The sequence below is a fragment of the Sander vitreus genome, chromosome 1, assembly GCF_031162955.1.
Source record: "Sander vitreus isolate 19-12246 chromosome 1, sanVit1, whole genome shotgun sequence".
NCBI classification, from domain to species: domain Eukaryota; kingdom Metazoa; phylum Chordata; class Actinopteri; order Perciformes; family Percidae; genus Sander; species Sander vitreus.
Window position 1 is genome coordinate 14,180,950 of NC_135855.1, and position 24,337 is coordinate 14,205,286.

General features: G+C 42.3%; 1 protein-coding gene across 12 annotated transcripts in view; it reads right to left on the minus strand.

Annotated features, from left to right (window-relative positions):
• Positions 1-2,015: 2,015 nt before the first annotated feature.
• The window catches only part of tle3b (TLE family member 3, transcriptional corepressor b), a 31,743-nt gene continuing 9,421 nt past the window's right edge, over positions 2,016-24,337 (minus strand). The window contains exons 5-21 of one of the 12 annotated variants that reach the window (XM_078274607.1): positions 22,165-22,227; positions 21,336-21,410; positions 17,124-17,159; positions 14,551-14,756; positions 14,091-14,148; positions 11,296-11,418; positions 10,474-10,524; positions 9,978-10,133; positions 8,972-9,107; positions 7,874-8,046; positions 7,209-7,285; positions 6,857-7,106; positions 5,680-5,927; positions 5,311-5,458; positions 4,452-4,602; positions 3,310-3,386; positions 2,016-2,864 (exon numbers count right to left, since the gene is read on the minus strand). In XM_078274607.1, the coding sequence (XP_078130733.1) occupies positions 2,757-2,864; positions 3,310-3,386; positions 4,452-4,602; positions 5,311-5,458; positions 5,680-5,927; positions 6,857-7,106; positions 7,209-7,285; positions 7,874-8,046; positions 8,972-9,107; positions 9,978-10,133; positions 10,474-10,524; positions 11,296-11,418; positions 14,091-14,148; positions 14,551-14,756; positions 17,124-17,159; positions 21,336-21,410; positions 22,165-22,227 (2,136 nt within the window). In that variant the 3' untranslated portion in view covers positions 2,016-2,756. Of the gene's footprint in view, positions 2,865-3,309; positions 3,387-4,451; positions 4,603-5,310; positions 5,459-5,679; positions 5,928-6,856; positions 7,107-7,208; positions 7,286-7,873; positions 8,047-8,971; positions 9,108-9,977; positions 10,134-10,473; positions 10,525-11,295; positions 11,419-14,090; positions 14,149-14,550; positions 14,757-17,123; positions 17,163-21,305; positions 21,411-22,164; positions 22,228-24,337 lie in introns of all 12 variants that reach the window. The other 11 variants (XM_078274526.1, XM_078274445.1, XM_078274772.1 and 8 more) reach the window with 11 other exon arrangements.

Consider the following 24,337-nt stretch of genomic DNA (forward strand, 5'->3'; position numbering starts at 1 on the left):
TAAAGGAAAACATGCTCTGTTTCTTGAGCCGCCACAGCCCAATGTTTAACCGCTGTACTAATAGTATAACATAGTATAGTATATATGGTATGTTGAAAAAAGTGATAAAAAAGCCATAGAATGAAATAGAGATGCACCGATTGACCGGCTGGTGACCGGAATTGGCCCATTTTCACGTCATCGGCCATGACCAGCGACCTGCCGGTCAGTCTGACATATGTCGATTTTATGCCATGTCAAATTCACTCGGGCGCCGCATGATTAACATCGCTCAACATCAGCACCACACATGCACATGCAGGGTTTACACTATATGCATGTAGCAGCAGAGCACCATCGCTCATTCAGCTGTTTATGAAATGTCATAAAGTCGTAATTATACACGGCTAGGCAGAGCCGTCTGCTCTACTGATCTCAGGTGAAATATCTTTATACTGCAAGGCTATATATTATTTTATTGCCATTACCTGTTTTCCCTGTTTTCACACATACATAAGTTTAGTTTGCTAAATATATCACTTTTTTTTTTGTTGGATATTGGATGTGAAAAGAAGGAAATGTTTCTTCCATAACATTGCACTTTAGATGTGTGTGAATTTCCCACACCAGGAGTAATTTATATAGTTGTATTTTATAGCAATCTATTATCTATTCAAAAAATGTTCTATGTTCTATGCAAAATGTAAAATTTTCTATTAAAGAAAAGATAGAAAATAAATATTTGTGTGTGCTGTAAAGTGGTTAGAAAAAATGAACTCGGACTCGGCTAAAATCGGTATCGGCTGGTCAAACTCATCGTCAAAAAATCGGGAATCGGCCTAGAAAATTGCAATTGGTGCATCTCTAGTATGAAAGTGATAAAAAGCCATAGTATAGTATGTCGAAAGAAGTGATAAAAAGCCATAATATGTGGAAAAGTCATAGTACGTGGAAAAAGTCATAGTATAGTATGTCGAAAAAGTCATAGTGTAGTATGTTGGAAACAGTCATAGTATAGTATATTGCAAATAGTCATAATATACCATGTCGAAAAAAGTGATAAAAAGTCATAATATAGTATGTCAAAGAAAGTCTGGAAGAACCTGTAAACCACAAAGTCTAAGTCATGCAATATACACCCATTAAATGCAGAAAAAGCCTGAAAGAAGCACTAAACTTAAACAGTGATACCACACGAAAACTGTAAAAGATATAAAAAAACTGAAGGTTTTGTGAATAGTTTGTTTGAATGACATCTGTAGGTAAAAGTAGCATTTCAAAGTTGAAGATTTAAGACTGCGCCATTGACTTTCAATGTAAAAAAAAGCTTAATTTTAAAAAGTATAAATGGTAGAAAACAGTTGCATACAATCACAAATGTCCTTAAAGAGCTGAACATTGATATTTTGTTTTTTTGTAGCTCAGTGTCCTAAATGGTAGCTGTTGTATTAACACCTGATGAAATGTTGTCAGTAGGTCAATCACAAGGAACTAGGCCATTCTACAAAAACTGTTTTATTGATTTATTAACAACTGTACATTTCTTGTCAGCACTGACAGCATTAGCTACATACTTTGGTGTGATTCAGAGGGACTGGTGCATTTGGCCCCTTATTTTCTTGTAGGAAATGCTGACAGGATCAGGAGCACAGTGTACAAACCAGAATTATTCATTGTCTTAACCTAGGAGACGTGATTCACAAATTTTTGTTTACATTTAAGTGCTGTTCCTTCCGTCCCCATGAGCATTTACATGTCTATCTGCCAACAATATTCCAGGAATATTGATAAAATACAAAGGGCAGAAGGATTCCAAAAATGTTTGAGTTTAGTCTGAAGCCAAGAAATCAATGGTGCAATTCAACAACCATATTACGTCAAGTTAACTAAAAGTACATTTTATCCAGTTTGTGCCTGCTGCAGTGCTTCTGCTGCCAACTGAGGTCCAAGGGTTAGGCTAAACATTAAACATTCCCCATCGCCCATAATCTAACAAGGTAAAACAAATAGGGAGAAAGATAACACAGACAGAGCAGTACACTTTAAAAAAAAGTCTTTATATATATATGAATTAAATTTACATCCATCTCTTTTCCTGAATCAGTGTCCCGCTCTGTCCCACAGTGGTCCAAACCAGCAGAGGCTCTGCTGGAGTCAGAGGACTCCTCGTTTTCATCGTCCGGTAAGAGCACTGTGACAAAAGGCCATTTAAAATCTCCACAAAACGTCCTACTTACAAGTTTCGTGCTCCTCTTTGATTTCTGAAAAGGTCAGTCTGGAGAATGTGCTTTAAGAAAATCAAAATTGTTAAAAAGTTCTAATCTATGTTCTTCTCTCCCACTCAAATATCATGGCATTAGACAGAGTGGGCCAAAAGAAAAAATCATCACAAGTACACCCAGGACATGAAAATATATATATTTTTATAATATATATAAAATGTCTTTTATTTAATCCGATATATACACTTTTCACAAGATGTCTGGTGGAACGAGCTTCTCAGAAATGAAGCGCCGCTTCATCGGGTTACACCCAAATATTCAAGGAAAAACAGGAACAAATTCTGAAGTCACAAAAAAAATGTGTAACCCAAAAAACCAACCCTCCGAAACAAAAAAGGACAGAAAAACTTCTTTCCAGCACAAGCATCCTTGGGCCAACAGCTTTATCGATTTCAGCCAGGTGAAACTGCCAAATCTGTAGTTTGTCTCTTCGTGTTGTAGTCCACAGTCGGTCGGGGAAAGTAAAAGTCATTCCATCAGAAGCCTCCTTTCTCTCTAGTAGATTACTTCGTAGACGGTGGCCTTCTTGTCACCGGATCCTGTCACGATGTATTTGTCATCTGCTGAGATGTCACAGCTCAGGACGGAGGACGACTCCTTCGACTGTGGAAGTAAGAAGGAGGGTACAAGTTCTCAGTTATTTGTGGTATTTACATAGTAGTTTGTTCTTCTTGAGCCTATCATTAGTTCTATGAAAGATGCTTAATTAACCTACTAATCAGTGGTGGACAGGGATGTGTATTTATTCAGAATTCGGTATAATTACTGTTGAATTAGCTTGAATACTGTCTAATTAGGGTTTTTTTCTCAGCACATGCAGAATATAAATTCTAAATGGTCAGTGGTACAGTTGTTGTCTACTAACGCAAATAAGAAACCAGAGCATGTTAGAACCTCTTTATAAAAGCATTATGGTCCAGTTAGTAACAGCGACACTAACTTAAAAAAAGAAGGAAAAAAAAGAAGGAAAAAAAAGATTTGTCTGTCAAAAATCTCAAACTGCACTGCTGGCTCTAATGGATTGATTTAATTGTGTGTCTGCATTTACCTGGAATATGCTGGCACCATAAGGAGTCCTCCATGCATTCAGCAGATTGTCCTTCCCTGTGCTCACAAACCATTTACCTGCAAACAGAGATTTGCATTATATCCTCCAGCCCACAACAACAGCTAATACACGGCTCTGCAATAACCTTATCAATAGACATAAAATGCACATAATGAAGAAGACTACAACCATTCCACTCTGGTAATTATTTAAATCACCCTCTGATTAATTACCCACTGACTAGTTGGGTAATTATTTAATTAGTGGCAGTAAGAGCTCTGAAGCAGTGAGCGTCATTTGAATTAACCAGTTCTGCGTTGGCAGTGATATGAGACCGTGCTGTGGGGGGTCTCGTGAGGAGAAATGAATACTGACATTTCGTGGGGGGGGGGGGGCGCGAGGCGATAGTGAAACCTCATTTGTCTGAGCCTTAAACTTGACACCAGCTGGTCTGCCCAGCAGGCACAGTGATCTGAACTGAAAAAGCAATGACAAATTTAATGAGCATATTTGTAAAATACAGCTTCCTTGGGAATGCACTGTATTTTAGATAAAGCTGTCTCCAACACAACCCACCAGTAACCAACTGCAGCAGCTATATGTCCAGTCGAATACTGATACTACAGCTAATACTCATCTAGACTGTAAAAATCAGACCAGACATGACTCAAGGATCTGGTTTCTAACATTGGCAAAATCAAAATGATTTTGTCAAGACAAAAACTAGAGAAACACTGCGAGGGCATGCCTCGGCAAAGGTCTGCACTCTCAGAGTGCCCTTCTAGTTTATTCGTACATATGTGATATATGGGTGTAGTTAAACCCCAACAATACTACCATGGATATGACCTCCATGTCATCCAAATAGATCTACCTAAAATCAAGTTTAAAAGACTGGTGTAAATTTTTTTTTTGCCTGATGTGGCCTTGACTGCGATCCCCGGTCATGATGTCATCAAAATATTACCAAAAAAAAAATCATCCACTTAATTTCAAACACCAAATTTAATGGCAGTCAGCCAGTGTGCTCTTGACCACACTATCCCTAACCAAAGATGAAACCCTTAAATCATCTAGCTATTGAATGCCTAAATATTATTTGTTATTCCCTATAGGTCTGTGTTAAGGAGCCTGCTACTTACCACAGTAGGCGAACTTGAGTGAGAGGACACAGCTTTCGTGCAGGTGCAGCTGGTACTTGTCCGGTTTGGTGTGGTGAAGCACCTCCACGTTGCTGCTCTCCATGCCCACAGCCAGCCATTCTCCAGTGGGACAGTAGCCCAGCGAAAAGATCTGCAACAGGGATCAAAAGTCATCAGCAAAAAGTAAAAGACACACTGAGGGCCCTATCTTGCACGCGGCGCAGCGCAAAGCCCGACCCAAGTGTCTTTGCTAGTTTAAGACCGACGCAGTCGTCAATTTCCCGTCCAGCGCCCACGTCATTTAAATAGCAAATGCACCTGCGCCCATGGGCGTGCTGGTCTTACAGGGAGGTGTGTTCAGGTGCATTCTTGGTGTATTGCTATCTTGAGTCAGCGGGAAGTGATCGCGCCATTGACCAACAAAAACCTGGTCTAAAGTCAATAGCGCAGCATTTCATTGTTATTTTAACAGCACATTAGTGAAATGTGCCTAGGCTCGTGCACAGCGTGCGCATTACAAAAGATTACAAATAAAAATATTACGGCACAAAGCTGCCATCATAATAGCAAAGCGCCAAGGTACAAATGTGCCTGGCTTTTTAAAGGGAATGGGAGATGACACTCGGATTGGTTTATTGCATGTTACGCCCAAAACACACCTATGAATTAATGAAGACACTAAGTACAAACCTTTTGAACCATGCGCCCGGCGCATGGACCCTTTTTTCCGCCGTCAAACTAGCAAAAGTGGATTTGGACACGCCCTAAACGCACCTACGCTGTGTGCTTAGATCGTTAAAATAGGGCCCTGAATGCATTCATCTGTAGATGCATTTGTTTTAGACAGGCTTCTCTCTACCTGTGAGGTAAAGTCGTGTTGCTGGAGCTGTCGTCCCTCTCTCAGATCCCAGGAGCGAACAGTGTTGTCAAGCCCTCCGGTCCACAGTTTGGTCCCGTCGTGGGAGATGTCGATACAGCTGGCTCCATCTGTGTGGCCCTGGAACTGCCTGAAACACCATAAGACACCAAGCAAAGTCAGGAACAGAGGACAAAGCCTTCCCAACTCTAACAATAAGGCTGCCTTGTGTTGGTGGCCAACTATTTTATTCTTCAAACACAATGAGCTGTGTAGTAAAGAATGCCTATAGCACACATCCAAAGTGAGTCAATTGAGTCTTTCAGTATGTGCTCAAAGCAAACCATATTGGTAAACATACAAAGTACTGACCTAACAAGGGTCTGGTTATGGAGATCCCACACGGCGATGTTTCCATCCGAGCAGCAGGAGAAGCAGACCTTGGCGTCAGGGCTTATCGCCAGTGCGTAGCAGGCCGGAGCAGAGGAAGTGAGCTCGGCCTTTATACGCGGCGTCTGTGAGGCCAGGTCCCAGATGGTCAACGTGCTGGCCTCGCCACCCACTATCAGGGTGCGGCCGTCAGGCAACAGCTTGCAGGAGCGGATGTAATTGTCCCTGTTCTGGAACAGAAACAAGTATCGTCACGATATTGATGTAATTGATCTGTAAACGTGAAATATAATAATAGTCATACATTTTATTTAATGCCGCCTTTCAGGACACCCACGGTCACCTTACAGTAGATTAAAAACACGCTCATACAAACAATGCTCTGAAATATCTATGTGAACAGGGCGATTTGAGGTTAAGAACAAACTCAATTACAATTCTAAATGAGTAAAAAGGGATTAGCAGCATACATCACTGGGTCCACGTCAAGACCATTTCTACTTAAACTCAAGAGGAGCTTTTCTTTGACAGGTGAAGTTTTCAGGCTGCTGCCGTCTCTTTTGTGTTATAGTGAAGATGTGGATGTCAGCTTTAACAAGAGATGTCGGGAGAGAGTGGGGCTGCAGCTGTTGGCCAGGCTCCAAGAGAGCAGGAAGACAGATCAATAGGACTGTGAAAGCTCTTGCTCAAATTAAAACAGCACCCCGATGGCTTTATAAGACCCAATTGCACTCTGGACGCACCTTAACGGTGTTGGAGGCCATATGAGTTGAATGGCATGAAGCCGCAGTATCAAAATGAGAAATGGGAGGCTGTTGGGAGGAAGTAATAAGCTGGGTAATGGCAGACAGGGTTGGCCAATCAGAACATCATTACTCAGCAGGCTTTTCTTCTCACCAAGGATTATTTCAGCACAGCAGTGAGACACTTTGCTGAATAATTCACATCTCTGTCTGTTGGGATCTGGGGGAAAGCTACGGTGGGATGTGGAGTCACGCTACATTTGATGCTCAAGAAAATCTTAATGAAGGTGGGCCGATTGCAGAGACCTCATGAAACATGAGTACATTCCTGTTCTGGTTCGATGCCTTTTCAAACATCCACAGTAATAGCACAGATCTGAAACTCTTGCACAAACACAAAACCAACAACTAGTTACCAGGCAGTCGAGTTGGGACACTGGGCTCTTGCTGCCTGGTTGGCTGATGTCCCAGATCTTGACACAACCCTTGCCACCGGTGTAGACGTGACGTGTGGGGTTGCTAATGGTGACAGCGCACACCACTTCCCCGTGGCTCAGTGTGTTGATCTGGCGAGCATGGCGCGGGATGCCCGGGCCTATCAGTGCGTCTGGAGGGAAGGGCACAGGCTGCATCTGACCATCTGCACTCACATGAAAAGAATAAGCTCTGCGGGGGACAGAGGAAGGGAAAGATGGTCAGTGTGAGCCAAGAGGTATATGCTATCTGTTGATAAATAAAATAGCTAAATCCAAAGCTGCTGATACTCACGGTTTTCCTCCAGAAATGGACGTGAGACTGGCTGGCAGGCCCGGAGCTCTCATGTGAGGATGAGGGTCAAACCCAGCCTGCATGAGCAAGAAGAGCCAAGAGTTAACAACCAACCAATAACCTGCAAAGATAAATTAGACTAAGCTAATATTCAAATTAAAAACTATGCCTCACTTTCTCTGCTAACGCCCTGAGGAACTCTCGTACCATCGTTTCCAGGCAAATCCCTTGAAAAGGCGCAGATTCAGCTTCATTGCATACAGAGAAGCTTTACACAAGGCTACAACATCCCACTTGCTAATGCTAATGAAAGCCTGGGAGATTTTTTTTTAAAGCCTTTAGAATGCTAACTAACTAACTAACATCAAAGTAAAGGAGCTAGGCCGTCTTTGTACTTTCTCATTATGTACACACAACAAGTTGCAGCCAGCCAAGCAGAAATATTCACAATGAGTTATGGAAATACAGGACGAATGCTTAAGTTTCTCAAAGTCATTTTGCTAACAGATTCTACAACCTACAGCCGTGGAGGGCACTTCATACAGAGGTGAAGTGAGGGCTTGTTGTGTCAAACTGATGGAGTATATGAATGAATTTATGTGAAGAAGAGGAGCTTTGTTCATTCATTGGATTCATAAATTCTATATAGAAGCTGGAATAGTTACAATTGGTGAGCGTCCATAAGCGGCAGCAGCTGCAGCACTCATCTGTGGTGAAATAAGACCCGGATAGACGCCCGGGCTGGTCAGGGATCCGTTCATCTCATGATGACCCATCATCGCAAACGGGGAGGCATAGGTACCCGCAATGGACAGAGTTGTACGTAGGGCTGGGGCGGCTAGAGAAAAGAAAAGGCCATTTTAATTGATTTGTAGAAACTCTGCAGACAGGAGAGACAAAACAAAACCATGGCGCATTACTGATCGAAAGCTCCAGAACAACTACTAATGAATCTAATCATGAACTTTCAATTTTATCATCAATTAATCTGCAGTAGGGATGGTAATAAATAACGGTTTACCCACAATAAGAATTTTGACCAAGTATTACTAAAACGGTTAAAAACAATATAAAAAAAAAAGAAAAAGAAATGTTAAAGTAATATAAAAAGACCAGTTGAATTACACTATGCTGAAAGATTATCATGGAATTTCTGCCCAACGATGCCAAAAACAAATTGCCTACCAAAGCTTAAAAACGGCCGTCCTACACACCGAGTATGCCAGGCAGACACACAGCTGACAACCTTGCAGGTGGAAGCGGTGGAGAGAGGCTGGGGCATACGCTCCACAGACAACTACGGACTTGTGTCGGTCGTGCAGACGTGAAAGCGGTTCGAGGAAAGTGAACGCAACATCATGGGTGCGCGACAGGTACAAGTCCGCAGCTGTCAACAGAAGTGGATATTTCTTAACCTCCCGAACGGATGAACTGGGACTCAGTTGCATGCTGTCGGTTACCGGTTAATGATCGGTTAAAGAGGGTCGGCTATCGGTCAGAAATTAGCATCTCTAATCCACAGATTACTTTCTTGATTAATTGCCTGGCCTGTAACAGGCACTCCATAACCTAAAAATATTCTGTTTATTATCATATAAGAAGAAGAAGAAAAGCACATCGTATGCATCTTTGGAGAAGCATAATTCTGTTTAAGTTACTTATTAAGCAAGAATATTAAATTTCAAAATAGCTTATTGTTTGTTTGTCAATGCTTCAGATCTAAATAAGTATGACAGTGAAGGTGTGCACAAGTGTTTACATACCTAATGCCTCCATGCCGGGTGGTTTGCCCATTGTGAGAGGCCGTAGTCCTGGAGTGGTGCTGGTTCCTGGTGTTGGGGCCTCATTCCTCGGTGTGGGTGTGTTGGACTTCAGGCTCGGTGTGGACGACTTGTCGTTCTAAAACAGAAACACTCTTTAACCTCTTGGGGAAACCTTGTTTTGTATCTGATTACTGAAAGTTGAGTTCACTTATTCTCACTCTCAGCCACAAACACACATGAAAATGAAACATGCCAGAGTTAAAAATAAATTTTAAAAATCCCCAAGTAAGTCTAAAATACCCCCACTAGCAGAGAATCCAGAGTGACAATCTGAGTGGATGGCTCAAGGTAATCCAATCTAACACTGACACTTCATTACAGCCACAGTGTGCGGGGGGGCATATCACCCTTTGCTTAGAAGTCAAGCTTGTTAAGAGTGGCTAGACAAGCAACTTGGTGGCCCAAACACTTCTATCATAATTAATCCGTCTTCTTCTTCATTTGCAGATGGAGTTAGAGGAGTGGGGGGGTTTAGTCTGGTGACACACTCTAATGAGATACGGAGAGAGGCTGGGTGTCATGGGAGGTGGAGGGTAGTGATGTGGACTATAAATCTATCCTAATCCTCAGTGAAATGGTTTATGTAAAACCGATGCACGAGGATTGTTTTAGCCCAGTTAGTGAGAGACCAAGCAAAAAAGAGGGAGACAGCAGTTCCCCTGCTGCTGTGTCTCTGATTATTTACAGCCTCAGGCCGAGGAAGAAATGACCATTTATTGGGTAAGCCATAAAGGAGATTGAGAGGAGTGAGCCACAGGGTTTGATTTCCTGAGAGTGCATCTCTGCCCCTTCAAGCCCCTCATAGCAGCCAACTGCTAAGCCTCCTGCGTATTAGTCCCTCACACAGACACCCACTTCACTTGACAAATGCCCTTTAGTCTGTCAGTTCACCCTCCACTGCAACCACCTTATTTCATCTTCTCTCTAGTCTTTCAGTGTCACTCACATGGGCGTGGTCTTTAGCTTTGGAGGACGGCGTGCTGCCTGAGGAGGCGACGGAGGCGGGGCTGTTGGGGGCAGCATCCTTCTTCAGGACTCGTGATTTATCCAGGCCGTTTTCTGGAGGAGAGTGAGCGGGGCTGACTCGAGGAGTGGCTGGATCCTACAGAATTAAAAAGGAGACAGACAGAGAGCGAGACTGAGCAAACAGATCGGAGGAAAGCCACTGGCATGTACATGTAGGTCAAACAAACCGGGGCCACACACACACACACACTGTCACTCCCTTTTCTCTTTGTATTCTTTGTATTCCTGTCTGCATGAATGGCAAAAGAAATACAGCAAGTAGGCACACACAACCAATATTGTGACAGACTTTTTGGCAACGCTGTGAAAGGTGTTGAGGCTTCTACAGACACATGACAAAAGAGTACTGTGTTTAGTTTCTGTGCAGTGTTCACATAGGAATGTGGCGGAGCAGCTAAGTTCAAACGCAGTCTTACCTCATTGGAAACATCCACTACCAAGTCATCACTTTTGTCTCCGTCACTGTCCTGAAACGAAGGAGTGGCGGGCTATACATTACTGGGAGACCAATAACAGTACACATAAACCAATGCAGCCCAATCTTTGACTACTAGATCAACATCAAAAGACCAGATTTATGGACTTTAACCTCTTTTTAGCATTTCTTTTTTTCTTTTCTTTTTTTGCTTTCGATACTGTATTACGTAAAGTTACATTATTTCCAATTTCTTGAAGGTTTTCTGGAAAGAACTGTGTAAATTGGTAGTAATTATAGGGGAAATAAAGACAGTTCTGTAATTATTTAAGTCAGTAGTTCATATCCAGAGGAATTTCACTAAAAGAACTGCTCCATTTGAATACAAGTAAATTATATTATACATATATTATTGGAAACTATACTCTTCATATTATGTTGAATTGTATACTGACCTGTAGACAATGTTCAGCTGACATGCTGTGCACTGACTGAAAGACTCAAGGATGCACTAGCTTAGCATTTGATTGGAATTTATTAATTCATTGGAAGTGTACCAATTGAACACTGTCTCTATTTGACCTTTAATTAGAGCCAAACTACTGTATGGATTATAGTATATATATATTTGTGCTGTATTTTGTTTTGCTTGTATTTAACTTCTGTCCTGAAGGGTAACATTTTTCAAGAGTGGCCTAATCTAGTTAATCAAAGTTAAAATATAAGCAGAAACAAAGCTCAGGGCCCCACCAACAGCTAGAGTAAGACAGCTACAAACTCATGAATGCAAACACTACAAACAATAAAGCTAATAAACACTCACATATCGGCTCATGCTGTCTTTGTCGTCCACTTTGCGTTTCTTGGAGTCAAGGCTGTAATCTGAAGAGCCGCGGTGCTTCTCACTCGCAGCCCGCAGGCTGTCTGATGGCGACACGGAGTTATTCTGCCAACAACAACATGCAGCCAGACCACATCAGTTCATCCTGAGTGTGCTACACCTTTGACTCTTAGCATTCTCAAAATACTGTCAATAATCCCTTAATATACTGCACCATATAAGGACACGCTTTCTATGAACATTACTGTGTTGTATCTTGCAGAATTGCAGCTTCAGCAATATGTGAGGATGTGAAGTCTAGCAATATTGCAAATGTGATCTTACTCCATCTGAACCCATCTTGACATGATGTAAAGATGTTTTGCAAGGTGTGACTCTTGCAAAAAAAAATAACATTTACGTAGTGCAAGATATTAAGTAGTAAGCACTGAGTAAGCTGTACTGCCCTACCAGCATATGCCCTCAGTCAAGTCAATGTTTTGGGGCTTAAATGCAGCAAGTGACAAACCCTCAGAAACGACCAAATGGTGTGTTTAAGTCCATGCATAGCTCTGTAGCCCTTTCCTTTGTCAGAGCAGTGACAATATTGACTGTAAAGCTAAAATACACAATGCTCATGGATTGAGCTGGACTGATTTGGGATAGAAGGTACAGATTCAGGGACAGCTTAGCACTGCTGCCAAGGCAATGTGGAGCAAGAAGGAAACAGACGAGGCAGCTGAGCAAACCCACAAACACCTCTGGAAGACAAAAGCATGAATTTGCAAGCAAGGTGATACGCAGGACAGATTGAGGAGAGGTGGAGATAACATGTGAGGTGGGAGCAGAGTGCAGCATGGGATATTTGGTATATAATTATATACACACACACACACACACACACACACACACACACAAAACCCAACATTTAATCCTCTTGTAAACCCTCACAGTGACCTGGTCAGAGACATGCTTGAAGCAACATTAGCCATTCAAACCAAACACAGCTTGCATTCCTGACTTTCTGTCTGTGACATGAAAGTACATGCAAATAAAATTAAAAGTGACCAAAATCGCACTGTGTAACTGTAAAACCCACGTTAATGACTGCTGGAGAGTCTGCGGGTGTGTGTGTATGTGTGTGTATATATATATATATATATATATATATATATATATAAACAAACAGCAGGAAATGACAGTATAAGTTCATAACAAAATCAACCAAAATAAAAAAAGAGGAAGGGAAGAAAGAGGCCATTGAGGGAACCTGGATAAGAGTGCAATGTGAAGACACAAAGAGGGCGTTGCCAGCAGAGAAAAGAGCCATGAAAGGCAGAGTGAGAAAGTAAGATGAAAAAAAGAAGAAAGACAAGAGAGCAAAACAGGAAAGGAACTTGGCAAGTAATGAGAGCATAGCAGTGTGGCAATGAGTTCTCCCCACTAGTGGGAATGCCTGGACAAGCTGGCACTCTCTCAGAAGCTGCAAACAGGGTTTTTGTAGTCTGGTCACTGGTGTGGTGAGGTGTCACTGCCAAACAGGCTGACAGGCAATGAGGGAGGGAGGAGGAGGGGTGAAGGCGAGCAATCCCTGAGGCCAGCTGACACTGTCAGGCAGCTCAACAAATCCCTGCCTTCATCAGAAACAGACAGATATGGTGAAAGAGGGAGAAGAAAGATGTCTGACTTCTTGGCTGCAAATGAGGTAAGAGAAAGAGCAGCAGCAGAGAAAGGTAACAGCTTGAGTGAAAGGACGACTTAAGACATCCTGAGCCGAGGAGAGTGGAGTGTGACGGGGAAAAAAGCGCCCACTGTGGTTGGGCAGTTAATGGCACACACACACACACACACACCTTCTGCCATTTCCACATCCCTCCTTCTCAGATCAGAATATGGAAAGCTACTGTTGTGGAAAAGAAAGCCACGAGAGTTTTAGTCTGGCTTGGTGTGAAGATATTGTCTGACGGACAAAGATCTCCTACAGCATTACAGCCTGTCTGTGTATTTGAGCCTGTGACCTTTAAAGGATTGCTTAGACTCAATAACCCTGCAGTTGCCTCCAACTCTGGTATCAGATGACCTGAGACAACAGGAAAGGAAGACTCTGCGTGTGTGCAGTGGAGGGGGGGAATGAGGAGATCAGGTAAGGCAGTATTGGCAGCCACTCGTCACCATACGAGATGGGGGAAGAGTTTGGGTTCCCTTCAGACATGAGCGGTCCCATTCAGGATGGCCAGTCAATTGGAACTCAATCTGGCCGAGCAGATCCAACAGAGCGTTATGCTCCAGCTAACGGAGCTTTAAGTCAGTCCAATAAACAAGGACTTTAACATGAGAGGGAGAGAGATAGTAAGAGACAGAGGGGGAGAGAAGAAGTGGAAAGTAGTAAATGAATGAGAGAAGGAGGAAGAAGAAGAAGAAGAGAGAGCAGAAAAGTGTAAGCAAAGGAAAAAGAGGATGGTAGATAAAAGGAGTGGCGTATTGGACACATGCAACAGTGAATCCTCTGAAGTTGCGAGGAAAGAAGAGGAGAGTCAAAGTCGCTTTTAATTGTACTGAAATTAAAGGAGGCAGCTGACTACTAATCCTTGCCTAGTGATTGGAGTCATTTTCCACCTGGATAAGATGGCACAGGCGTATTTGGCCAGACCTCATCTTTTGATTCCAGTGACCCACAGAGAGCACGGATTTCTATTGAACGGTGGGCCTAAGACTACGTAAAGCACACCTAATCACCAAACACAGTGAGCCAGACAGGCAAAGTTAAGAGACACACAGAAGATGGAGAGTCAACGTACCGTGCTCGACTCACGTTCTTTCAGAGGATTGGCCAGAGGCGAGTGAAAAGATGAGGGGCCAGGAGAGAGACAAGCAAAACACAAATTAGTATGGGTGTCACCACGACTCAGCACTCCAATCAGATTATACAATTATTATTCAGCTAATTTAATGTCTGCAACTCTTTGGTAACACTTATTAATTAGGTGCTTTTAATAAAAGGGTTTAACTAATAGCTTCATAAATGCTTCAAATATATAATTACGCAAAACATAAAACCTGTATAAATATTTCCTCACAGTAATTCTGTACATAAACACTAAAAAACATGTTTGTATGATGAATGTATCAAAAGCAGTTCTTGGCCGGTACAGCCACCCATCAGTACCAACATGTTGCAGGCTGTGTGTGTCTGTGTGTGTGTGTGTGTGTGTGTGTGTGTGTGTGTGTGTGTGTGTGTGTGTTAGGCTATGCTCCTCACCTCTGTGCTCCAGGTCATGGTGGTTCTTCTCATCCTTTACAGGGAGGTGGGCCTGGCTGCCAAGAGCACCTAGAGCCAGCAGGCCGGAGCCAGCACCCGTCACAGGGGGGAGGCCGGGCGGCTGCAGGCCTGAGGGGTGTGGGGGCAGCTGGACTGGGGGGCCGTGGGCCGCGTGAGAGAGGTGCTGAGCCTGAAGCTGCTGCTGCTGTAAACAAACGAAGAGAAACAAGACAGAGGACAAGTGGGTCGGCTGGGAAGGGAATCCATGAATGACCGCACTCTACTCATGCATTAGAGCTGGCTTTGACATCATTTAGTTCAAGGCCAAACCGTTTATGCATAATAGCAGACTGGCAGTGACTGCCAACATGCTGATCCAGCACATTCGATGTCAGAGGAAAAACGGATTTTGTTCGTAACTGTAGATGTACACTGCGGTTATCATCTGGCTGAAAGTGTTAGGTAACAAACAGAATACATTAATTATTACTTTATCTTTAGCTGTGCAGTATTAGCCCAATACTGTTTTACATCATGAGGCAGCAATACGTATATACTTAAAACCACATTATAGCTGATTTATCACATTAATTACACTAATAATAATATGAATTAAATAATCAGTGTGCTAAGACATCCATGCAAATTAGGGGCTGTAACATCTGTCATGTATTTCTACTACTCTTCAGAACCCAAACTGATGTCTTCACACAGTTGGTTTTATTTGACCAACAGTTTAAAACACAAATGTATTAAATATACAAAGATATAAAACAAGAAAGGCAGCAAATCATCACATCTGAGAAGCAGGAACCAGAGAATATTTGCTTGACAAATCAAATCAAAATTGCTGTTGATGAATCAGCTCTGTGGAAAGGTTTGCACATGAATGAGCTGTGCCCGAGTGCCTCCAGGTGTATACTACAGACATGATACTCTTTTGACAGCGTGCTCTTCACTTATTACAACACTGCTACACTGTTTTACAAATTGTTTATAGTTTCTTATTTATGGTACGAGACCTTTATGTGACAACTATGTACTACCTCTGGTTGTCAGAAATTATACCAAGTGTTTTTGCTCTCTCCCAAACCACCGTGCTTCAAATCATAGTTGGGATGGTTAAAAATCAATAGTTCTACACTTGAAAACCTCAAAACCTTTCAACACTCTGGAAAACCAAGCAAGCATGCCCACCCCTCCAGCAAAATGTTGTTAAGCACAGACACAGTGGAACACACACACACACACACACACACACTTCCCAAGAGGCCACGGATGCCTGTGTGAGAGAGGCAGCCAAAGAGGAGTGAGTAGATAGACAGGAGTTAAATAGCCACTCAGGCAAGAGGGAAGCAAGTGCTTTAAAACAAGGTTAAATAACACTTAGCACATCCATCAACTGCCTCTCAAAAGAAGAAAAAAAAACGTGATTGCTGTTCTGCTTGCTGGATAGAACTTCAATAGCCTCATCCATACATTTATTACATAAAATGGAGAAACTAGACGAGGGTATATCTAGTGGTTTACCACATTTAAAAAAGGTCTATTTAGCAGCTGGCCATTATTCAGTCGGCTCATTATGTCGAGCTGGACCTGAAATCGTACGATGATAGAAGCAACTGAGGGGCGGCATTGTTAATCGATATTGTACTGGTGTGCTGAGCAGCCTATTTGTTGTGAAAAAGGAAAAGCAAGTCAAAAAGAGAGAAAGGGGCATCCAGAACAAGAAAAGGAGGGAGAGGCAGAATACGAAAATAACAAGAGAATGAAAGAGAGAGTGAGCGAGGGATTGAGGCAGGGACATCCCTATTGAGTGTGCCTAATGAGGAAAAGCGTGCAGGGATCATTATCAAGAAGCCTCATTAACGAGCTATGGCTGAGGAGAGGAGCAAGGGAGGGGAGTGGTGGGGGGAGAGAGAGAGAGAGATGAAAAAAAATTCTGAAAATAAATTGCTTCCAATTCAATATTCATGGATAAAGAGCTGGCTTCCTTTCACACTTATCTTTTTTCATTATGTGTAAATGCCGCCACAGCTCAGGCAACTTCCACAGGAAACAGGCAATTAAAGTTAACTAGGCGAAGCTGGCTCCCTACAGAACAGACTGTCAGGTGGAACAAGCGTCAACAGCACCAGCACAAACCAGCTGGCAGACTGGCTTAATAAGTCTGGCGGTGATAGCCACATTACCTACTAATTCTGTGCTTTACAACTGCTTCTGTGGCTCATCATATTTTCTTCAGTTGTCGCGACAAAGATTAGACTACACCCTACGCTAAAAACACACCTGAGTGAGTTTAGTATTGGAATAAGGATTAAGAAACAGGAAACGTTTTGTTTAAGGTTAGTAAAAAAGTGCCGTCAAATCTGTGACACCTGAGCGAGGCAGACAAAAGTACAGGATGCCAAAAATATCCCAACACACCCAAGTCATGCTTTGTCTCCAAAAAGGCATCAGCTCCCCTTCACAAAGACACATGTTAGATTGCCAGCAAGCACTTCAAAACACTTGATAAAAACAAGTTGTTTCTCTGTGTAACTGTGTTTGGTTTGGTAACCTGAACACTGACCATGAAGGCTGGGTAGACACTATGAGGCGGCTGCTGCTGCTGAGTCACAGGAGAGAGGAAGAGGAGAGATTGAGCCAGAAATGATACAAGCAAGAAAACTGAAGAGGTCAATAGAAACTTTGGTCTATAAAGTAAAGATTTTCCAGAGTGCAAGTTGATGTCTTCAAATTGCTAGTTTTGTCCAATCAACAGTCCAAAACCCCAAAATACTCTTTTGTTTGCTGCTTTTTGTTTACTAACCAAAGAAAACCATCAAATATTCACATTTTAAAAGGCTGGAAGTAGGGATTTTTGACCAGATTTGCTCTAAAAAGATCAATTCAATTATCAAAATAGATCTTTTTTTTAGTTTTTAGTTACTAATTGTTTAACTAAAAACAAAGCTGGTGATTTCAGGCTAAATCTTATTTTTTAATAACATGAACTAAAAATGTAATGTCAGCCACCTAAAACATGACAAAACCTCAGACATTAAGACGTGTAGATGCTGAGAAGTCAAACCATGTGTCGGCTCTTACTTTACTACAAAATGTCACATTTCCTTGGTTTGAGTGTGTAGGCTTTTCATAAGGTAAATATGCACACGCAAATAAAACATGCACATTTTTCACAGAGATCACCGTTAGCATAAACAAAACTAGGCAGTATAATTGACATTGTGTATTGTGCGTTTGAATAAGGGTTGGTGATAAACAGCACACCAACTGTAACTGACTTGTTAACATTATTGAAGTATAATCTCACCCTGTGTGGAAATCATGGAAATGAGTGTAGGAGCATGGAAATGAGACAGCACCGCTGACCTGTCAAATCAAACTCATCATGCAAAACATAGTGTAGGAGGGACGAGACTAGTTTGCATTTTTTACTTAGTTTTTCAGTCCTCTTAACACAGTTCAGCCTGCTCGAGTTGTTGGTAACTTATGTTTTTGTTTAGTATGATAGAAACAATGTTGGTCAAAATGAACGTGATCAAACGCATGCACGTTCTGTGATTTCAGCTTCGGGCCGCTCCATAGTTTGGGAAATCAGGGGTCCTGCGTCCCCCTGTCGGGTTCAAATTTGCCATAATGACCGGCTAGCTCTACTTTATCCCACAGCTTTTTACACGGCTACCCATACAGAGGTACCCCGCTGATGACGGCTGCATCCCGGTCGAGACGGTTAACTTTACCACTGATAAGCATGGCTCTGCGACGGAAGCCAGGTCGCCCCGGTGAGTGAGCTAACCAAGATGGAGCCATCTAATGCTCCGTTCCCATTAGCTCTGTTAGCAATCCCGTTTCTTCCACCCTCTCTCTCGCTTGGTGATCCGCTGATCAGTGGTATGAGCACAAATAATGATTAAAAAAAATTGTTTTAAAAGTGGTCCTCCAGAGTCTATGATCAGAACATGTCCATGACAACGGTCTGTTATACAGAAAAAGCAGACTGCAGAATTCCGCGATTGACCAGTCTGAATCAAGTATTTAACCAAGCTGTGTAATAAGTTCTGTTAGTATTACCAAGTAACGTTGCGTTGAGGTCAGTTTGCCCATCTGTTGTCGTTTGATGGGCTCGAGTTTGCCATATTATGCTTTCAGCATAGTTTTTTAGCATACAGTAACGTTTAGGTTATTCTGGAGAATATTCTAGACAGTATTTGTCATTGTTTTGGATTGTTGCAATAATAATAAACATTTGCATAAAGCAAGCACATTTGTCCGCTCCCATGTTGATAAGAGCATTAAAAACTTAAGTATCTTTGGAACAGATAAAAAATGTGTGATTATTTTGTGGTTAATGCCCATCTCTTTCCCACAGTCCAAGGTGACGTCTTCACATTGCTCGCTTTATTCAACCATAAGCTAAAACTCAAAGATATTTAATTTGACAACGAGAAAAGCACAGCGTCTACCCTTCGAGCAGCTGGATCTGGAAATTCTTCTAGCCATTTTCCTTTATAAATGATTTAGAAGATTATATCAGTAATCCAAATAGTAGGCGATTAGTTTTCTGTTGATTGACTAATCATTTCAGCCTGGTGTAAAATAGCAATATTTTGTCCTAGAAAACCTCTATTTGCATATCAAGTGACCACACATTGGGTCTCTCAGTCACCTCCAGCTGGAAGGAGAGTTGGGTTGGGAGACTGTTGGGTGTTTGGGGGACTTTAAACTAATGTACATGTGTATATATTGCATCACATAGGCAAACATCTATCGTGTGTGTTTCTGGACTCAACCTATTTTCTGATCTAGCTGCTGTCGAAAGCTGCCAGAGTCTGATGCTTTCTGAATATCACAGAGACTTTAATGACAACACCACCCCAGCAGCACTGCCCCATTCCCACTGTGGGGGGGATTGATCACCTGCCATGTAATCGCCCCTATAATTAAAGTCTGTTTTTGTGTGTGTGTCTGTTTTTGTGTGTGTGTGTGTGTGTGTGTGTGTGTCCCTGCCCACCCTTAAAGAAGGCAGGGTCACTCCTGTTTCACTGAGCTGGTTGAGAGAAAAAAAAGAAAGAAAGGGAAAGAGGAAGTAATTACCTTGAAAACTGGGGGTTGTGCTCCTGGCTCCTTTACCTTAATCGAATTTCAATATCTGCCTCTCATTAGACTTGACCTCCCACTAGTGGGACTAGCTAACCGCTGACTAGCCTCTTACTACAGAGGGCTAATCAAAAGGGTCAGTTATCCATCTGCGCCCAAGCTGGCTATTAAAGAGCATCTCGGCCGAAGGTTTTTAAATAAAAAGGCAGATGGAAGACCAAATCACTAAAAAGTACATTTGGCCAGAGTGTTGTTGTGTTGAGGGTTGTGGCTACAATTAAAAGGTCAATGACTGTTTTTATTTTTAAGTGTGCTCGGTTGTTCTATTAAAGACTAGATCACTGCAGATGCTCTCAATTGAATAAAACATGAGAAAATATACTTTTAATATAATTGGGGTAAAATAAAACGGCAAGTTAAAAGCCAACCGTCCTAGCAAAACCATCATCACTGGATGTTACACATAAATAAAATCCAATATCAACACTAACAGAATCAATATGGCTACTTAAAAAGGAGCTATATACTATTTTCTACTATCTGGTTTCACTTCAACGGGAATTTAATTGTTTAAATGTGATAAATTAGTCTTATTTGACAGTAAATTGAACTACTGGACTGTTGGTCAGACAAAATAAGCAATTTTAAGACGGCACCCAGAGTTTTAGGAAACAGTGATGGGCATTTTATTTACTGACATTTTATATAGACTAAATGATTCATTAATTAATCGAGAGACAAAATTACCATTGATCAATGAAAATTATCGTTAGTTGCAGCCCTAACAACAACAACAAAAGTAGCTCATTTAGGCAATTCATATGGTGAGACTACAAGGCTAGCAGTGTGTGAATGCTCCTAAGTTAGAATAACAACAGTTTTTCCACTTCTTCCTATTTCTGCCAACGTTGTTTGAATGCAGCCTAAATCTTTCGTCCACTACATCTTACAAATGTTAGTGCCCCGTTACATCCACAATGTTTGTCCCAACCTGATCGCTCTAATTCCTCCTCATGCTGCTGGGTCAGAGGGAAGGGTAAGCCTGTTGGCTGGAACCTTTTATCAAAAATTTAAAGAGCAGCCAAAGTGAAATCTGAGAAACACCATGATCTAAACTCAGCCTGGACTGTATCTCAGATGTTCTTTGACTCAGCCTGAGGACAGCTGCTGTTGTTAGGAACTGCACCCAGCGTGCTGACAGGTCACAGTTAACCAACAATCAGGAAATTTACAGTAGTGAAGACAATATTGACAGTACCATTGCAAACATTGCAAATTCAAATAAAAAACATAATGAACCATTGGAGACAGGGGGCAAGTCTGCACACGTGAAAAGGACATGCTAGATTGTATTCCGTCTGAATGTTCAAATGCCAAAGACAGGAGGAAGAAAATGGTCACACATTAATACAATAAACCACTCCTATTCCCTTTTCACCCCCATTTTCCTTCTGAATCTATTACCCTTTCCCAGGTTATCCTTGACACACAAAACTTCAGCTAAGGCGCATAAAGGTGAAATAAACCTGTAAGCGTAATGTAGCATGCTTAAATAGCCCATATGTCTGTACTGGCGTGCCGGCCTCCTCTATGCGTGCAGTTTTGCCCCTGGCCTCAGGTCAAATGAAGGAAGAAAAGGGGATATACACACAGTGAGAGGCAGATTGGGAAGTCCACGTACCCCGATGATCGCATTCAGCTCAGTCATCGTCACCTGCTTTGCCCGTTCAACAGCCTGAGCCACTTGCTGTTGATGCTGCAGGACACAAATGCAAAGATTAGATTCCTCATGGAGAAGAATTCATTCCAAAAACACACATATCCAGACCTGATGGTTTACCTACACAAGTCTAGGAACAGGCTCTTGGGCTGAGGGGGAATATAGTCCCATAAAAAGACTCATAGTTGGTACAATGTGATATATAAGAATTTAATCAAGAATATATCAACCAATAGTGTTTGTGTTTCCCTGAGGCATAATTTCCATCCATGTGGGTGTTTCCAGCAGCTGGACTAATTTCTTAGAGTGACAGTTAGGATAACTGTGCCATGCCTTGCCGTGAGAAATTAATAAAACCAGTTCAACTGAAATCTTTTGTCAGAAAATGGGAACAGCCAATTTCAGCTTCCTACTTGATAAAAGGCATTTGCAGGCTTGTTTTAAGTTCCTTGCATGTTTAGACTCACAGTGTAGAGCAGCAGTTAGTGATGGCAAGTGACTGAATAATGCATTTCAATCATAAATTAAATACAAAGTAAATTATTTGAGTGGGTTTGTGCTGATAAAATTCAACGACTGTTTCATGGTTAACATAATTGCTTAAAAATCTGTATTCCTATTATGCAATGAATGCATGTCTTGTACAATATAAGATGCATTGTCATGCCTATACATCATATTGACAGAGTCTCTGCACAGTAGCCAGCCTCACTATTTCCTGTACAGTTACTGTGCATGTTGAACGAAATTATTCTCACTCTTAAATGCTGCAAGCCGGAGTGACACTCACCTCTTGTGACAAGAACGGCATGATCTGAGCAAGAATTGCATTGAGACGTTTGGCGATCTCAGTCTATAGGAGAAGAGAAAGAAAATGTTAGAATAATAAGTATACCGCATGCCACAGGCAACACTATAATCAAGCAGTTAAAACTACCTATAAAACAAAAGGGTGTGCATTTGTGCCCACGCACACAAATGTTTGCAGCGTCTATCTGGATAGAACCTGTAACTAAATTGGGACCGCCTTAGAACAAATTTACTCTCCTGCCTCCATTAGACTAAGGCCTTATTTCATTACGAGGCTGAAATATGCTAATACCATCTGGCTGGGGAGACCATAATGAGGTCCATACTTCATAGTTACAGCCCATAGAGAGGGGGGTGGGGCAGGCTGAAGCTGACAGGTTAACTCTCTGGTACATCTATCAGAGGCATCTTTGGTATCGACCACAGAATATTAGCTGGGAGTGTAAGATGATACTGCAGGGCTCGACAAAGAGCACTTTACAGAGCTGCATTTGGACAAATGGATACACTGCCCTGCCCACCTACCGCACTTGAATGTCCCAAGACATTTTGCCAAACCCATTTCCTTTTTTTAAATCTGTACTTTGCACAGAGAGGGGAGAGGAACACAAAAGTAGAAATCAGAATAAAGGAGTGGGGGTGTAGAGTGTGTGGGGGTGATAAATGGTGAAGTGAAACGCTCTGATTTGACACTAACGTAATGTAGTTTGACTGAACCGGGGGAGGTGAACTAATTGATTCTGAGAGATTAGGGGTGGAGGCCCAGCAGGTGTGTGGGGGTGAAGAGGTCCTTCCCGCCGTTTTATACACTGCTGCATTCCACTCATTTTCTCCTTTAACCTTGTTTGACTGTGAAAGGGGGAGGGAGGAGAGGGGAGAAGAAAGAAAGTGGAAAAGGGGGACAGGAGGTGGCGGTGGCCTTTTGCACAGCTCTCTGGGTCACTCTTTTCATTTTGGAGGAGGGGAGACAGGAAAAGAAGGAGAGAAGAGCATGGGGACAGACCTTTGCTGGAATTATCTCACAACCCTCTGTCTGACCTTAGACACACTGTGCTTTCTCTCTCCATCCAGCCTGCCCCCTCCATCCTTCTCCCAACACTACTTCACACCCCTCCCTGCTAATATTCTCTCTCTCGTTGCTGGGGCAACGCTATCTGGCACGGCTGATCGTTATGTAAATTGGGCTGGGGGCCTGACCAGAACAGCCTGTAAAATCATATTAGGCGCAGCAAAGAGGCAGGTCATTAAATTGAATTTTCGGCCTGTCGATCTGATCGGCACGGGAAATTAATGAGGGATAACTGGGAGTGGGGAGGTGGCTCCACGGGGGGGGGGGCTGACATAGAAAGAGAGGAAGGGATCTCTATGGAGACTCATAAACCATCATCATTAGCGGGGGTTGGATACAATGACACACAGTAGGATTAGATTGTTTCAGTATCACACCACTTCTCTGGAAATGGCTGCAAGGGGAGCAACATGGGGCTTGTAGGAAACAGCGGTATGCTGATACACTCAACTATTAGAGCAAAAACATTACAAACCCTCATCACAAACCGATTCACAAAGAAAGGCATCCATTTGTTCATAGCAAATCACCACTCCAGAGCAAACAATCATGGAATTCAGGTGCACTCTGGCTTTTGTGTTGAAGTGTTTAGTTCGCTGTGCTAAAAACACAAAGGTTTCTCTCAGCAGTTTATTCTGAAAGGCGAGCAGGAGCGCCAGGTGCTTTGAGAGCTGAGATCATGTTGAGCTGTGTTCACGGTTTTTTTAAGGTTAAATGTTCCCAAACCCATAGCTTCCTCTGAAATTTACCCCAGAGTCAAAATATTACTCTGGAGCCAGGATATAAAACAATGGAACAGACTTCCTTTGCATCCATTTTTCTTTTTGTGGCCGAATTATAGACGCCGTACATTGTACCTGTCATATCTCAGCTACTATTTAAAAGGACAAGCATGACTCCCGCATCGACTATAAAAGCCGTCAACTGAAACGCGGGCATCGCTGCCTTTGTCAGCTACATCTAGTCCTTCCTTTAAAAATTCAGTCAATCCCTTCTGTTCTGACTAAGTTCACACATGTTAGGGAGGGCAAATGGCTTAGTAACATGACCTTTTCACAGCCATTTGGCAGGGAAAAATACTTAT